Source organism: Myxocyprinus asiaticus, chromosome 16 (genome assembly GCF_019703515.2).
Source record: "Myxocyprinus asiaticus isolate MX2 ecotype Aquarium Trade chromosome 16, UBuf_Myxa_2, whole genome shotgun sequence".
Lineage (NCBI taxonomy): Eukaryota > Metazoa > Chordata > Actinopteri > Cypriniformes > Catostomidae > Myxocyprinus > Myxocyprinus asiaticus.
The window spans coordinates 24,720,303-24,738,438 of record NC_059359.1 but is presented as its reverse complement, the minus strand read 5'-3'; the positions used below and the strand labels follow the sequence as shown (position 1 = coordinate 24,738,438).

Sequence of the window (18,136 nt, the reverse complement as noted above, 5' to 3'; positions counted from 1 at the left end):
CTGTGTAAAGCCAATTTTACATCTTATTTGCCATGATGATGTAATGTCAACAAACCTTAAAATTACTGTAAAAATTACATTTTCAACGACTACAGCTCAAATAATACATGAGTTTTAACAGAATTAATGTAAGTGCTTTTATACAATTATAAGCTTCACATTTCTGCCTTTAAACCCTCCAAAAATTGGCCCCATTCACCTTCAAGTACAGACCCCCTGCCATTACTGTTTACTGCACTGTAACTTCGATTTTTCCCTTCGCTTTTTTTTAAAGAAATGGAGGGATGATTCGAAATGATTTTTGGTGGTAATCAACATTATGACACAAATGCTGTCAATTGAGCTAACTTGTATTGAACCCAGAATATTCCTTTAATGGCGCCAGTCCATAAACAATAAAATGCACACTGTCATAAAAGTATAGTCAAAAGAAGTAAACATTATGTGTTAACATGATTTTAGTGTGATAAAATAATTTACTAATCTTATCTGTGTAAAGTTATATCTAATATTACAATTAGATATACATTTCTATGTGTATATTTTAACATTTATAGACTGGCCCTTTTCACTTCCATTGGAAGTCCCTTACTGTAACTGTTTTATATATATATATATATATATATATATATATATATATATATATATATATATATATATATACATAATATATTTACAACAGACAATTCGAAATAATTTTTGTGGTAATCAACATTATGCCACAAATGCTGTCTATTGATTTTAACTTGTATTGAACCTGGAACATTCCTGGGACACTTTACAATAAGGTTGTAGACATTCACATTAGTTAACATAATGCAAAAGATAACATGAGTGAACAAGGAAACAATATTTTTACAGCATTTATTATGGTTAATATTAATTTCTGCATATACTAATACACTATAACATGATAGTTGATAATGCTGACATTAGTTAAAGCATTATGAACAAACAATGAGCAATGGTATAGTTATACAAAATTTTAATTAACCAAGATTAATGAATGCTTTAAAAATCTATTGCGCATTGTAAGGTCATTATACGGAATGCCTTAACTAATGTTAACGAATAGAACCTTATTGTATAGTGTTACCGACAATACTTTAAGGATCTGAGTATTTAAGTCTTTACTTACTACTCCCTTTGTACTTCATGTACAGGAGAAAACAATGTTGATAGATCAGTTCAAAGAAGTCACGGTTGGCATGGATCCTCTTTACTTCATCCCTTCTGCTCGAATGGAGCATTCAGGCACTTACCAGTGTGAAATTTTTTCTCAGGAGCACTCGCTCATCCGTATCTACTACTACCTCACTGGTGAGCACTCATGTCCATGAAAAAAGAATGATATTCAACTACTGTTGCTGTTATTTAAACACATACAGGGATGCCTTTAAAACTAAATGTCTATCTTTCTTTCTGGTTGTCAACTTAGTGGTCCCTCTGGTGCAGTTAGGTCAAGCAGAGCTTCAAGATGTCTTTGAACAGGCTCTGCTCCCAGGAGGACAATTTTCTCCACTGTCCCCTACTGTTCCAGTCACCTTGTTGCTGCCCAGCACTGACTTTCTTACCACCTGTCTGGCTGCAATGCTCCTGCTGATCTTCCTTAGTCTAGGGTAAATGAATGTTTAAATGGTTACATTTCAGTGTGTCTCAAATAGGGCTGAAACGATTAGTCGATGTTATCAACAACATCGACAATAAAAAATTGTGAACAAAATTGTCATTGTCAAATAGTCGTATGATCTCATTTAACATAACATGAGATCACATTAAACTCTAATGATGACATGCGAGAGTAGCACTGCAGTTCGCGCCTGACTGAGGAGAGGAATAATTACACAGCTCACAGTCCAGATGCACTCTAAACTTTCCAGTTTCAGGTGTTAACATCTTCATGTGATGTAGATCGCAAAGTATGAGGGAATTCTAATGCAAAAATACAAAATAAGTAAATACAGAAGCACACTCGTTGTGGAATAAGTGGAGCCTGAGCTGCTGCTCCGCTGATGCAAAACTTGCATGTCGAGCATCTTTAAAGGAAACACCCCGGCTTAACATCTTAAATGCAGTTATATTTACTGGCATTTCTCTGTGCGGTCTGATGCACACTCTGTCGCAGGGACGCTCTTCCCTCAGGCGCGCTTGCTGCAGCTAGATTATAACATGATGACTCGCGACTTATTGAATAATAATATATGTGTCACTGTGCATTTCTTATCATGAAGAAAATTGGCTATACGCAGCTTTATTAATAAGAGGGAGTTTGTTATTTGTGAGTTAAATTAGGATTGAAGAGAACAAAAAGGTGAGAGAGGGTAGTCTTCGCCCCATTATGCACTGCAGCAAAATTTGTTTTTGAGTTGTTTTTGTTTCGGCTTGTTTTCCAATATAAATATCCTTTAAAACGACATACATTTTCTATAGCAGCTATACTGCAGAAGAAAAATTGTTATCTGAGAATGTTGAATATAATATTAAAAATACAAATATTTTAAAATATCTAAAAATCCTTTAAAAAAAGATGCATTGACCTGAGAAGCAGCATATAAGATATTTAGACTCGCTATTAGAGAATAGATCTTGAATATAAGTATATTTTATATATATAAGTATATAAGTATATGTTTTTACTGAACTCGCAGAAGTATAACCAAGTGAAAAAATACACTTATATAGAAAATACACTTACATTAAGATACAGTACATTCTCTTAAAGCAAGTCTAAATATCTTATATGTTGCATCTCAAGTAAATGTATATTTTTTGACAATTTTAAATAGAAAACAAGACAAAAATAATTGATAAGAATAGGATTTTTTGCAGTGAATTTCTTTACTGAATTAAACTTAATAAAAAATATTTTTTCCCTTTAATTCAGAGAATGTCATTTAGAGGTATTTTTAAAAGATGATTTTGTCCTCTTTATTGTTTGTAAGCACATTTAATACAACCTTTTAAGTTGGGTCACAAGCTGAATAATCGGTTAAGAGCTAAGGAATCGTTGTAATAATCGCCGAATAGTCGAATAATCATTCTATTAATCGTTAGATTTATCGATTATCAAAATAATCGTTAGTTGCAGCCCTAGTCTCAAAATGTATTAAAAGATGTGTGTAAAAAATATTTTGTTAAAATTGTTTCTCATATCCCAACTTAATATGGAGAGGCAACTATAAGTAAGCCATTTGTGCATTGATTTTGTCTGTGTATAATGGAAAATGAAGTGACAGATTCTCAGTGAATAAGGCTATATTTTAATATTTTATTTATTTTAATTTATTGGTTTGATGGTTGGTTTGTTTATTTGTTTGTTTATATTTTGATTGTCTCTTCTTGTCCATAGGGTGCTGTATTGGTTGTCCTATAAAAGCGGGACCAATGATTCTGTTCCAGACCAAGACAAAAAATACATGGAAAAGAAGAAATATGTGATTCACTGCTAAACCTGAGGTATCCACGTGAGAATACAAATAAAATATTAAAGCAAAGGTTTGTTTTTACCATTAAAGACCATTCTCATTAGAATCACAACCAAATTATTTAAATTTAGAAAGGTAAAATTTGTCAAAACAAACTTTTATGTTGACTTGACACAGCCTTGTCTGAAGGAAACACATACTAAAAATAAATTAATAATAAATAAATTATATATATATATACATATAAATGCATGTATATACATACATACATAACACATACCTATAAATACGCATAAATTGTCACAGAGAGCAAGGCAGGACCCAAACGCAGGGAGGCAATGAAAAGGACATTATTAAATAAACAAACAAAGTGAAAACCAAAAAAATCTCATAATGGAGAAAAACCGACAGAACTAAAACAATGGCAAAGAAAAACTCAGAATAAGACTGGAGTTAAAAAACAGATACAGGAACCGATCAACTGGAGAAACACACGACAAAGCACAACAAGAATAACAAACGATTCAACACCAGACTGAACATGAGGGGAGCTTAAGAAGGAAAGGGTTGACAGGGAGCAGGTGCCGCCGCTGATGATTAATTGGAGAACAAGCTGTTGTCTGATTAACTGAGCTGGTGTTCTCCTTGTGGCACCTGCAAGACACAAGAGGGAGTGAGAGACAAACCAACACAAGAAAACACTCAGACGAGACAGAAAGACAGTCAGGAGAGGCACAGTCAAGCCAAACTGTGACAGTATCCCTCCCCATTACGGATGCCTCCTGACATCCACAACAGACAAAACCAACACAAGAGGGACTGACCAGGGAGGGAGATTGGGACAAAAGACAAGACATGGAGCATGGGTGTCCGGATGCTGACACCAGAAATGAAACCAACCTAGACAGGAGAGTCAGGATCCAGACACCATGATCTAAACATGAAACATAAACAGGCCAAAGAGCGCATGGCAAGGAAACCAAAACCGAAGCCGTGTACCCACACAGAGACAAAGACAGATAGAGCACGTTGCCAGGAGAATAACACTGAGCCATGTGCTCAACACAGACACAGAACATGAGTGTCAGGCTCTTGTCACCACAATAAATATGACTGACAAAATGACAGGATCCTGACACTGATACTTGAAACATCAAATACAAAACTAGACCAAACACAGACACAAAAATAGACTAGGACAGGGCAGGAAACATAGACCAGGGTGCAGCAGACAGAACCCGCCAAGGGAGGGAGGGAGAGGGAAACCAAGGGGTGGAACTAAGTTAGAGGCAGGGTCTGGAGGCCTCAGAAGAGGGTCAAGGAAAGGGGTAGGGTCTGGCGGCCTGGGAGGAGGCCTCAGGAAGGACTCAGGGTCCGACGATCAGGGTGAAGGTTTGAGGGAAGGAGTAAGGTCCAGTGGGGCAAGGAGAAGGCCTGAGGGAGGGGGTAAGGTCTAGTGGCCTGGGAGGAGGCCTCAAGAAGGACTCAGGGCCCAACGACCAGGACAGAGACCTCCAGAATGGGCCAGGGTCTGGCAGCCGAGGAGGCAGCTCCAGGAAGGGAGCAGGGTCCGGCGGCTGAGGGAAAGGCTCCAGGAAGGGAGCAGTGTCAACAGGGCACCGGCCGCTAGAGACTGGTCAGACTGGGTAGGAAGTCCAGGGGACAGGGCCGACTGTGCAGCAGACACTAAGGACTGGGCAGAAAGGGTTGCAACTGCTGGGTAGAGGTCAGGAACGGCCGCAGGGAAGAGGTCAGGGTAGGCGGTGACCACAGGAGAATGTTCAGGGTTGGCAGCAGCCACAGGGGAGAGTTCAGGCAACCTCTTGACAGGGATGTGGTCTGGGCACCTAGGATAGGGGTTGAGGTTAGGGAAGACAGGGATGAGGTCAGGTAAGACAGGGATGAGGTTGGGCAGGGAGGTGGCCACTGGCCAGGAGTCGTAAGACTAGGTGGCAGCCGATGGACAGGGGTCAGGAGACTGGGCGGCAGCTGCTGGACTGAGGTCAGGAGACTGGATGGCCTGGTTGTCAGCCATGGGGAACTGGACCGGCTCATCGACAGCCTCAGGGAACTGGACCAGCTTGTCGACAACTTCAGGGAACTGGACAGACTGGTTGTTGATCACGGGGAACTGGACAGACTGTGTGGTCACCATGGTCGGGAGCACTGGCAGCAACTGGGGAATGGCCTCCATGGCTGTGAGCACTGGCAGCGGCTGGGGAACGGCCTCTGTGGCCATGAGCACTGGCAACAGCTGGGGAATGGCCTTCGTGGCAGTAACTGGGAAATGTGGGGCATTTTCCTCCTCCTCTTCTAGACGGTTAGAAACACTGCTGCGGGAATGGCCGCTGCCTCATGGCCAGCGGCAACAGGAATGAACTCTGCCTCCTGGCAGGTGGTTACAGGAACAGCCGCCACCTCCTGGCAGTCAGCAGAAGGCTCCTCCTCCTCCTGTTGGACAGCAGAGGGCTGCTCCACCTCCTGGGGGTCAGTCGCGTTCCCCACCGGCTCCTGGCGGTTAGTAGCGAGCCCCACCGCCTCCTGGCAGTCACCAGCGAGCCCCACCACCTCCTGGCGGTCACCAGCGGGCTCCTCCGCCTCATGGTGGTCACCAGCAGGCTTCCTCCTCCCACAGTGACGTGAAGCCCGAGAAGTGCCCAGGGAGGAACAGGGCACAGCTGAGAGGGGTTCTTGGGTCTGGCGTTCCATCTCTGCAGCAGGATGTCCACTTCTGCAAGAAAGCAGACATGGTCCACCAGATCTCAAAAAGGTCAAACGAAAATCTCGCCCAGCACCTCCGTACTGAGTGGATTGTCCAAGCCTGAAATAAAGAGTTGTTTTAACTGGGTCTCATCAAAGCACTACATGTGGGGCTCACTGGCCAAAACCTTGATCGTTCTGGGAGCTGACCAGAGCGTTGTTGTGCTGGGCGGTGCCTTGAGAGACCGATTCTTTTCAGGCTGGGGCTGGATAAAAAAAATTCCCATTGCCTCTGCTGGTTCCAATTTGGTTGAATCATTCTGTTACAGAGAGCAAGGTGGGACCCAAATGCAGGGAGGCAATGAAAAGGGCTTTATTAAATAAACAAACAAAGTACAAACCAAAAATCTCACAATGGAGAAAAGCCGACAGAACTAAAACACTGGCAAATAAAAACTCAGAATAAGACTGGAGGAAAAAACAGGCACAGGAACCGATCAACTGGAGAAACACATGACAAAGCATAACAAGAATAACAAACAATTCAACACTGGACTGAACATGAGGGGAGCTTAATAAGGAACACTTCGTCAATGTAATGGTGCATTCACGTCATGTCAGAATTACCGTATTTACGAGATTCCGAATTGTAAAATGCATTCATGTCTTCGTAGAACTTGTAATTAAAAGATGTATTCTATGAAAGCTTCGACTTGACAATCATGACGTCATGTAAAAAGAACCAATATGGCAGTGGCCTCAACAGTTGAAGGTGAACCCATATTTCTGTGTGATGTGCCATTTCTTTATTATGCCATTGATGCCTGGAGCATTTATTTTTCCTTAAACATTTTGCGAGAGCATATCGAGGTTAGTTAATAATTCATGTAGTGATGAAAATTTTGCTGTTATTAACAAGAAAGTCATTTTGTCATTATGTGTGCTGCCATAGAAACCAATAACAAATAAGGTCTGAGGATGTGAATAGCTCTGAGTAGAATCTACATAACTACAGTAATTCTGACATGATGTGAATGTACCATAAGTACATGGAATTTTACCCATTTTTGATCGCTCGCTGTGTGAAAATATTAAGTTCAATCAGTTAGAAAAGTCATAGCACATTATTCCAGAACAGTCTAAGGGTCTGTAACAGGTTTAGTGGATGTAGCTAGCTTGAGTTTGTGTAAAAAAACGTTGGTCTCGGTTCAGAGATTTTGAAAAAACCTTAAACCAAGTTTGTAGAATAACATGCACATTGACTTTGTCACAGCAACTTAATAATATACTAATAATATGTATTTGAATGGCTTTTTAGGCAACAAACTACAGCAAAATTAGAAATGAGACCAGAAGAACATAGGAGAAGCAGGCAGTCTGAGTGTGTGAGGGAGTCTGTACCACTACCTCAAGTTATAAAGCCTCCTGTATGCTACTAAAAATAGCCAGAAATGACTCAAGGCGTAACTCCTTTTATAGTCTTTACTCAGTGTTTTGCTGCTGTTGTCCCAACAACACAAGAAGCCCAATCTAGGCACGGAAAAATCTGATTGTATTGTACGTCAATTTTCCATAATATCTGCAAGAACAATGTGTATCTAAAAGCTGAGAATTTAATCACAATGCCTGGTCAAAGATTTAAAGACCCAATATAATTTTTTCATACATCTAAACAAGAAATGTTTTGGGGGGGTGACCTTTTTTGACCATTAAAATTGGTCTTATTTCTGCTTTTCATTTCTTTTGACATCTCCTTACCATATCTACTCCTGAGATAAGAAGACATCCTACAACTGTTGAGTGAGGTCATGACTGTTTAGCGAAAACACCAAAAATAGAAAGCTATGTCATGGAAATGGAAAGTGGAAAATAGGTTATTTTAATTCAAAGAAGCAACTTCTGCCTGTGCCTCTGGATTTTTCATGTCTGAGCAGTAAACGTGCAGAATTTAAAGAAGTGCTCCTTAATTCACGGCTTGTTAAAAAAAGTGGAATCACAACTTAAAGACACATACTACAGACAGTCCTACAGTACTGGCAGGCAAAGTCTCAACTGTAAATCAACTGTAATGATCTTTAGATGCAGAATAACATTTTATTCTGTTTGTTCTTGGGCTATATGTTCTTGTCTTTTATCTTTACCCTTGATGGATTACAAAGTCCTGAAACTGCAAAAATAATAATAATAATAATAATAATAATAATAATAATCATTGTTTATTATGGGAAGAGTTTCCCAAACTCTTAGATGTATCTTGGAAAAATAACTTGTCTTCAGTTCTTTATTTAACAACTTTTATTTCCAAAGTAAAGACTAAGGAAAATTAGAGAATATTTCATCTACTGCATTGGAACTGTTGATGTAAAAGTAAAATCTCTTACATTTTAAGGTATGAATCCTGTAATAACAGACCAACCATCTATAAACAAAATTATTTTGACAATCCAGTAAGTAACAACATACTATAAAACAGGGTTGGGGAGTAACAGAATACATGTAATGGGATTACGTATTTATTTAAAATACATAATATTAGTAACTGTATTCCACTACAGTTACAGTTTCAAACACTGGTAATCAGAATACAGTTAAAATCAGAAAGTATTTTGATTACTGAAAATATTACTTTGCATTTTATTATCATTTGATTCATTTAATATTTAGTCTATTCAGTTGGAAAACATATATCCATATAAATTATGCAAAATAAAGAGCATTTGTATAGCGGTGAAACACTTTCTTAAGATGTGTTACATTCATACGAGCAGACAGAATAGGAGAGGAGTAAGTTTGAAGTATGTTTGAAGCAGCCAAAATAAAAATAAACCTTGTGAAAATAGTCATGTGAACATTTAGCTTTATGCTAAGCTAAAATGCTATTTCTAGCCATTTTACATGCACCTGTTACCGGGCACAATCATATTTTTTTATCAAGAAAATCCAAGTTCGGGGGCCAAATCCAGGGTGTGCGAGTTCGAATCCAGGGTGTGCTGAGTGACTCCAGCCAGGTCTCTTAAGCAACCAAATTGGCTCGGTTGCTATGGAGGGTAGAGTCACATGGGGTAACCTCCTCGTGGTCACGATTAGTGGTTCTCGCTCTCAATGGGGCACGTGGTAATTTGTGCGTGGATGAAAGTAGCATGAGCCTCCACATGCTTGGAGTCTCCGCAGTGTCACGCACAATGAGCCACATGATAAGATGTGCGGACTGACTGTCTCAGAAGTGGAGGCAACTGAGACTTGTCCTCCGCCACCTGGATTGAGGTGAGTAACCGTGCCACCACGAGGACCTACTAAGTAGTGGGAATTGGGCATTCTAAATTGGGGAGAAAGGGGATAAAAAGAAAAAAAAAGAAAATCCAAGTTAGGTCATAATTTGTTTTCTCTAGTAAGAGCTTTGATATTAGGGCAAAAATCTTATTCTTGTTGAGAATTTTGTTTTGTTTTTCTGTAAAAAATATCTAAAAATCCTTAAAACAAGATTGATTTGATTTATCATGTTTTAGAAGCAACACTGCATAAGATATTTAGGCTTTTTTCAGAGAATGTATTTTTAACATGTGAATTTTGTCTTACTGTAATGGCAGATTTTTTTAATTTTTTTTTATATATAGTCAAAACATGTGAAAAAATCTACCAGTACTGAAGAAGTAATCCAAAGTATTTAGATTACGTTACTGACCTTGAATAATCTAACGGAGTATTTTACAAATGACATTTTACAGAATGTATTCTGTAATCTGTAGTGAAATACATTTTAAAAGTAACCCTCCCAACCCTGTATAAAAATATAGAATGTTGCCCAGATATACAAGGTCAAAAAGTCCAATTCACAAATGTGTTTTCTCTAGCAGTGGTTGTGTATGGTGGTTTTCAAACACTAGCTCAAAACCCTATTAAATTAGAATTAGAATTTTTTGTGAATTAACTACTCAAAACTAGAATTTCAATATCATCATATTTTTGTTGTTATGTAAACAAGAGTTACAACATACATTCAGGTAAGAGTCTCCTATATAAAGATTTAATTGAAAAATAGCTCTCAAAGTGCAAAGTTTGCAAGTAGTCACGTGTTAGAAATTAATCAATTGTATTAATTACAATATTTGTTGCTCAGAACAATGGCTTGGCATTTTTGCATGCAACTGTTTACATTCTTGTTGTTTACATTACATTACAATAATTGTTTTGAGTTGTATAATTGTTTTACTTTTTAAATATTGCCGAAAGTCCTATTACAGGCTGTGTAGGCAGGTTCAACAATAATGACAACTGACCCCACATAGTTGTTATTGGGGCATGTTGTCACAAAAGGTCAAAGTGTGTTCAATAAACTGTATTTCCTATATTCCGCACTGGGCAGTAACGATGGAAATGTTCTATGGCTTCTTTGTAGTCAGGAGGTAAACTTAACCTGAGAAAGTATGACAATAAGCCCTGGTCTTTACGTGAAAATCAGTGAATGGTGGTGGTTACAGTGATGATGGCGTTACTTTTATCAATGAAGATGATTCAGATTTAGAGTCATAAGCGGGAAGTTCTAGTTGCTATTGTGGTATGGTTGCTTTGTTGTGGCATTACTGGTGCAGTGTGTGAAGTGAAACAGTAATGAAATGAGACTGAACAGACTGCAAGAGCCCTATACAACACAACTCTTAGTCACAGAATTCTGTTTCCTCTTGAATCATTCCCAGATGTGCGGTCAAGTTCTGTAGCCCCTCTGACGCAGGGAGGGAACAAGAGACTGGGTGGGCAGGATCTGAATAATTGCGAACATTTGTTGATTACAAGGCATAGTTTCTGCCATGAGTTTACTGTAAGTAACAGACAGAGGTTTCTTCATTTGTGCCAAGTGTTATCATGATGAGAGTATGAACTAATGTGTCATTATATATCAATAACACAAAAAATAAGACATGATTAAACAAAACGGAAACCACTAGTTGGAAAATCACTGGATGATGTAAGTTGTGACCGCTTTGTTGACCTCACAGTGTTGAATAAGTAAGAATCATACAGGGCAGATCCATTCCTGGAATTTCACTTGTAAAAAATATATATACATGTATATATATTTGTCACGGTCCTGTCACTCTGTCAGTCTGGGTTTTTGTGTGACAGGATCGTGACATCATTGTTCTATGTCTGTGTTTTGTCTTCTGTCTTTGTGTGAGCGCATGGCTTCAGTTGTAGTTTCCCTGCTGTGCGCTCTTCGGTCGGTCTCGTGTCTCATGTCCAGAGCATGGTATCTGGATCCTGACTTCTCTGTCTGGTTAGGTTTTGGTGTCGTGATTCGGACACTCATGTTCCATGTTTTGTCTTGTATTGGTGTGAGTGCATTGCGCTTATGTCACCTTGGCTGGATGCACTCGCGTCAATAATCTGTGTCTGTCTCTCGCGACTGCGGACGCGCGTTGCGCTCGCTTTGTGCTGCGTGCCCGGGTCACGAGCTGTCTTCATGTTGTGCTGATGTTCGGTCACTTTGGTCTGAGGTGTCGGGTTTATTTGTGGCTGAACTCTCACACAGGTGTCATGTTACATGTCGTCGCTTGTTGTGTGCATCATGTGGTGTTTGCCTCGCGATGTACGCTCAGGATTTGTCTAGTGTGAGAATGCATGGCATTGCCTTGTTAGCGTTGCCATGCATTCTCTCATCTTATCTGTTGGTTGGCATGAGCGCGTGTTGCCTATTGTCTAGGCGATATGCACTTGTGACATTCCAGTGTCTGTGTCTTGTAAGACACATTTATTTGAATTAATAAACCCTTTTGGTTTTTACACTCTGCATTTGGGTCCTGCCTCTGATTCGTGACAGAATGAACTGGCCAAAATGGACCCAGCAGAGATGATTTTTTTTTACAAAGCCTGGTTCTCCTGCTCGCCTGCGTGCAGAGCGTGTCAAGAGGCTGTGCAGGCTACAGCAAGAGGACAAGTCCGTGTGGGGGTATGCCTTAGAGTTTTTGTCACTGTCTTCGGGTATGGGATACAATCAGGCCTGCCTTACTGAGCTTTTTAGGGCAGGTCTGACTGAACCCATTAAATCTTGTGTCCCAGATGGGGGTGTGGGTGGGAGTCTTCTCAAGACAATCAGGCTCGCCATGAAATGAGATGAATTTATCACAGCCTGTGCCTCGGAAGACTTCCAATCCTCATCCCAAGGACGAGGGCACCCTCCACACGGAAGTGGACGCCTCTCTCGTAACCGCAGACACGTGTTGCACTCGCTTTGTACTGCGCACCCGGGTCGCGATCTGTCTTCATGTTGTGCTGAGGTTCGGTCACTTTGGTCTGAAGTGTCGGGTTTATTTGTGGCCAAACTCTCGCACAAGTGTCCTGTGTCATGTCGTCGCCTGTTGCGTGCATCGCGTGGTGTTTGCCTCGCGATGTACGCTCAGGCTTTGTTTAGTGTGAGAATGCATGGCATTGCCTTGTTGGTGTTGCTGTGCATTCTCTCGTCTTAACTGTTGGTTGGCATGAACGCATGTTGCCTATTGTCTTGGCGATATGCGCTCGTGCCATTCAGGTGTTTGTGACTTGTGAGAGCACATGTGTTTGTTTTGTTTCTGTATTGCCACATGTCTTTCAGTCATGCCCCGCCTTATGTCTCTCTCTCTTTCTTTGGCTATGTCTCGTTTTGAAGGCTGCGTGTTAGGTAGGACGCGTCCTTTGAAGGCTGCAGTATACCAAGCATCCTCCTTTAAATAAATCTCATTTAAACAAGACGGCCTTCGTAGGACAAATGGAAACTGAACATAACATGGTTGCTATGACAGCACGCCACTCTTTAACAAGCGCGAGCGCTTCGAGTGAGAAGGGAACAAAGCCCCTTTAGAAGGGAATGTATGAGGTATATTTTAGGAGAGTTATAAAGATGTAAAGAGAAAAGAAAATAGATTTTACAGGAGTACTTTTAGTCTAATACTTTATTTTAATTATATATTAATTAAATGATACATATTATATACTCTGCACCCATCTACTGAGGTTCTTCAACTTGGGAATTAACATTCCTTGCGTTTGAACATCATATTTACGGGCAAATTGGCACCATTTTTTTTAGACTTTTTCGTTGAAGCAAAGAATTGTGGGTTGTGAGTGCCCACGATGGATATACCTTATGCATCCTCCGAATTCCCGTGAAAGAATGTAGCATTCGAAGGCTGCATTCGAAGTGTCCTACTCGCTTTTCTGAAATGAGACATCCTCGATGACGTATGCGGCCGAAAAATGCATCATCCGAAGGACACATCCTTCCAAACGAGACACAGCCTTTGTTTTGCAGGTGCCACAGTGATCCCAGCCCTGTTGCCCTGGCTACATGATCACCTTGTTAGCCGATCATCTGTGACACCTGTTCTCCTCTTTTGGTTTTTACACTCTGCGTTTGGGTCCTGCCTCTGATTCGCGACAATATTTTGGAGAAAAAAAGCAAAGTGAAGATGTTCCACTGAATTTCTGTACAAAACAAACATAACTACAATATATGACAGAATCATATTTTGCATATAACAGAATCATGACATAAGCAGAGGTGCTGTGTGCCAGTAAGCATTTCACATTGTTGTAGTCAAGAATTGCAGCTGCCCTATTTACCTTTCAACATACTGTATATAGAAAATATATTGCATGTTTATTTTAGCATATATAGATATTGTCTGAAGTACACTGCATCTAATAGCTGAACCTCTAAAATAATGGGATTAACACACAAAATGCTAAACTGCATTTACTGTATACAGTTGAAGTCAGAAGTTTACATACATTAGGTTGAAGTCATTAAAACTAATTTTTTAACCACTCCACAGATTTAATATTAGCAAACTAAAGTTTTGGCAAGTCATTTAGGACATCTTCTTTGTGCATGACACGAGTAATGTTTCCAACAATTGTTTACAGATTGTTTCAATTTTAATTTACTACATAAGTGAAGGCCATGACAGTACCAATAAATAAGGTGTGCTTTTGTTCTTATGTTAGATCCAGTCTTTTTACTAGATCTCTCTCTTTCTCCATCAGAAAATATCAGATTATTCAAAGTCAGTCAACACTTTGTCATGTTTCCTACTAGCTAAGGAGGCAGGAGACGATGCGATGGAAAATGAGCAGAGTTGTCTTTCTCAGTGCTAAGTCTGACTTGGTCTGACAAGTACAATCTCAACAAGTGTTTTTATAACAAGCAATGGCAATATAAAATTACTGCTTCTCAATATCGTCCTGTGACATTGAAGACCTTGATATGGAGACATTTCTCATCTCTGACCTGTGAAGATGATACAGCACACAAAATAAGTTTAAACAGCAATAGCACAGCATAGCAAGAGGAAGGAACAATATAACATTAAAAGTATTAAGTAAAAATGCATAATAAAAATGATTGTAAAAAATGAGTAAGAAAATATTCATAAATAAATACACAACATAAATAAAGTACAATGAACACAGATGTGTGTTTTCTTTCTCACAGATGCACACACATTCAACATTTACATAGATAATGAAATAGATACATTAGGACTAGCATTTATCATTATTCTCAACTTATCAACATTTGCGGTGAATCGCAAGCTCATTTGCATGTGAAAATAATGAGCGGGAAATTGCGGCAAGTTTGCAGCAAGTTTGGGGCAAGTTTCCAAACTCTAGATTTTTTGGAAGGGTAGCATGGCGAGGCGTGGTGTAAGCACGAGCTGCTAGGTGATCGTCTGTGTTCTGCGACTGCTATTGGTCCTTGAATAACGTATAACATGTGAGGAAGGGCAGCCAGTTGAGTTTCTGCTGTAAGATGGTGCCCCCTAGGGAGTTGGTGCCCTACGCTGACTGCATAATATGCGTATAGGAAGCGGTGGTATACTCAGTATGCCAAAAAATTTAGAATAACTTGATATAGTCATAGAAAGTATGGTTACAGTCTTCTCGAGCACTCTAGAAAGTGTCGCCCCGTTATAGTAAAGAAAGTTAAAGAGAAAAGCCCCGCACTGTGGTACAATGATCATACTCATGCTCTTAAGAGAGCAGCTCGGAAAATGGAGAGCAAGTGGAAGAGTACAAAATTTGAGGTATTTTGCGGTGCATGGAAGGATAATGTCTCTAGCTCCAGAGAGGCTTCAAAAGCTGCCATGTCTGCATATTTTAGTAAACTCATAGAAAATAACCACAACAATTCTAAGTATTTATTCAGTACTATGGAAAAATTGACAAGGAACAAAGCTTAAACTGAACCAGATATTGCTTGCTGCAATAAATAACAACTTTGTGAATTTCTTTACTGATAAAATTGAGACCATAAGAAAGAAAATTGGAATTATGCAACCATCTTCCATAGCACCTCAGAAGACGGTGTCTTGAGAATCTTCAGTCCTTTGCTGTTATAGCTCAGAGTTAACAAAACTTATTTAAGCATTGAAAGCTACAACATGTATTAGTTAACAAAACTTGTCAAAGCATCAAAAGCTAAAACGTACTTAAATGCAGTATTTAAAGTATAGAACAAAAGAAGCAGAACATAAATATAAATAAATTGATAAGTATAATGAGATTCAGTAAGAAGGATCATTACAACAAATTATTAGAACAGCAGAGAAGTAATACACAAGGTACATAGAAAGTGCTTAAAAGCATCATTAATAAGGGTGCAGGAAATTGGATTATCCAAATTATTTTATTAAAGGAAATCAGTCTAACATAACGAAATCAAAAGAGATTACAAATGAATTAAATGATTACTTTGTGAATGTGGGTTATAATTTAGCAAAAGATATTCTAGATCCAATAATGAAGGAGGGTGTAGATGTAGATATTATTGAAAGGAATACCAACACCATCTTTCTGAAGAGAATTGAAGAGAATGAATTAATTGATGTGGTAAATAACTAAAAAAACAAAAACAAATAAAAAAAAATAAATAAATAAAAAAAAAAAAAAACACAGATTGTAATGATGTTTATATGACATTAGTAAAATAAATTATAGAGTACATAGCAAAACCACTGGCCTATATCTGTAACCTGTCACTCCAAACTGGCATAATTCCATATAAAATGAAAATAGCAGAAGTCATTCCCATCTACAAAAATGGATATAGGCACTTTTTTTCAAATTATAGACCAATTTCTCTTCTGCCTCAGTTCTCAAAAATATTAGAAAAACTTTTTGTACAAAGGCTCGATCAATTTATAGAAAGTTAATAACTTTTTACTGACCATCAATATGGTTTTAGATCTAATCGTGTCATGTGTATTTTGTTGATTCATGTCTTTTATTTTGAAAAGTTTAGTTCCTGTCTCTTGTCATGTGATTTCATGTTTTCTCTCCATGTTCAAGTGTCATGTTTTCATTGGTTTATTGTTTAATTATCTTGTTAGAGTTCTGTTTGTTCATTGGTTTATGTTATCCCATGTCTTGTATTTAAGCCCTCTTTTTTCCATTGTCCCTTGCCTCAGCCTGCTCCATGGCATGTCACAGCCACACCTGAGCAGTTGGACCTGGAGATGGTTCCCACCCTTATACCCACCCTTAGTTCTCCTGAGCAGGCAAGGGGAACTTTCGGCCCTCCGACCCCGCCTGGACCCTCCGAGCCCTGGACTTCGCCTTGGCCTGTCGGTCCCTCGACATTGCCTCAGCTCGGCGTTCCCTCGGCTCCACTGCGGTCCTTCAGAATGTCGGCTTTGCCGGGGTCCCTCGTCCCTCCGGCTCCTCCTTGGTCTGTCAGTCACCTGGCTCCGCTTTGGTTCTCCGATCCTCTGGCTGTGCCTCGTCCCTCCGATCTGTCAGCTCCACCGGGGACCTCCTTCCCTACGGCTCCACCTTGGTCCTCAGTCCCACCGGCTCCACCTCAGTCTTCCGATCCCCCAGCTCCGCCTTGCTCCTCTGAGCCTCCAGCACCGCCTTGGTCCTCCCTGCCATCGGCTCCACCCTGGCCCTTCGAGTCTTTGGCTACTCTCCGGGCACCAAGTTCCATGGCTCCGCCCCTCAAGCCTCTCACGGCTCCAACTTCCATGGCTCCTCCCCTCGAGCCTCTCATGGCTCCACCCCCCACAGACTTTGCCCTGGTCCCATGCCCCTCGCCCTTTCTCGCCACATCACGCCCCATGCCTCAAGACACCCCCCCCCCCCCCAGCTCTCTACAGAGCTTTGGAACTTTGTATTGTTTTTTGTGTTGTTCTTGTGTTGGGGCGTCGGGATATGTCATGTGTATTTTGTTGATTCATGTCTTTTATTTTGAAATGTTTAGTTCCTGTTTCCCTTGTCATGTGATTTCATGTTTTCCCTCCATGTTCATGTGTCATGTTTTCATTGGTTTATTGTTTAATTATCTTGTTAGAGTTCTGTTTGTTCATTGGTTTGTCCTCCCATGTCTTGTATTTAAGCTCTCATGTTTTCCATTGTCCCTTGTCAAGTACTGAATGTATGTGGATGTGTTTTGTTCTAGCCAAGTCAAGCCATGTTATGTTTATGTCAAGTCAAGTTTTAAGTCTAGTCATAGTTAAGTTCATGTTTATGTTTCACGTTTGTAGTTAGGGTTACTGGTTATCACGTTTGTAAATAAACTGCACTTGGGTTCTCACTTCATCGTCATTGCCTATGCCAGCAGCTAGCATCGTTACAAATCAATCCACCTTAATGGCAGTAATGCAACTGACAGAAAAATTATCAACAGCTGTAGAAAATGAGGAGTTTACTGTAGGGGTATTTATAGATTTAAAAAAGGCATTCAACACGATTGATCATAGAATATTAATGAAGAAACTGGAAAGATATGGTATCAGAGGTGTAGCTTATTCATGGCTTAGTAACTACCTTGAAAATAGATATCAGTATGTGCAAACAGACAATGATAAATCTGAATTGCTGAGGATCAGTTTTGGGTCCAAAGTTGTTTATATTGTACATTAATAAAATATGTAATGTGTCCCAGTTGCTAAATTTTGTTTTGTTTGCTGATGATACAAATTTAATTTGTACTGGTAAAGTACTGGAGCAACTTCTGAATACGGTGGAAGCAGAATTAAAAA

General features: G+C 39.7%; 1 protein-coding gene across 1 annotated transcript in view; it reads left to right on the top strand.

Annotated features, from left to right (window-relative positions):
* The window catches only part of spaca6 (sperm acrosome associated 6), a 58,952-nt gene extending 42,239 nt beyond the window's left edge, over nucleotides 1-16,713 (top strand). The window contains exons 7-10 of the mRNA XM_051721017.1: nucleotides 1,164-1,320; nucleotides 1,439-1,619; nucleotides 3,350-3,456; nucleotides 16,565-16,713. Coding sequence (XP_051576977.1) covers nucleotides 1,164-1,320; nucleotides 1,439-1,619; nucleotides 3,350-3,449 — 438 coding nt within the window. The 3' untranslated portion in view covers nucleotides 3,450-3,456; nucleotides 16,565-16,713. The remainder of the gene's footprint in view (nucleotides 1-1,163; nucleotides 1,321-1,438; nucleotides 1,620-3,349; nucleotides 3,457-16,564) is intronic.
* Nucleotides 16,714-18,136: the final 1,423 nt, after the last annotated feature.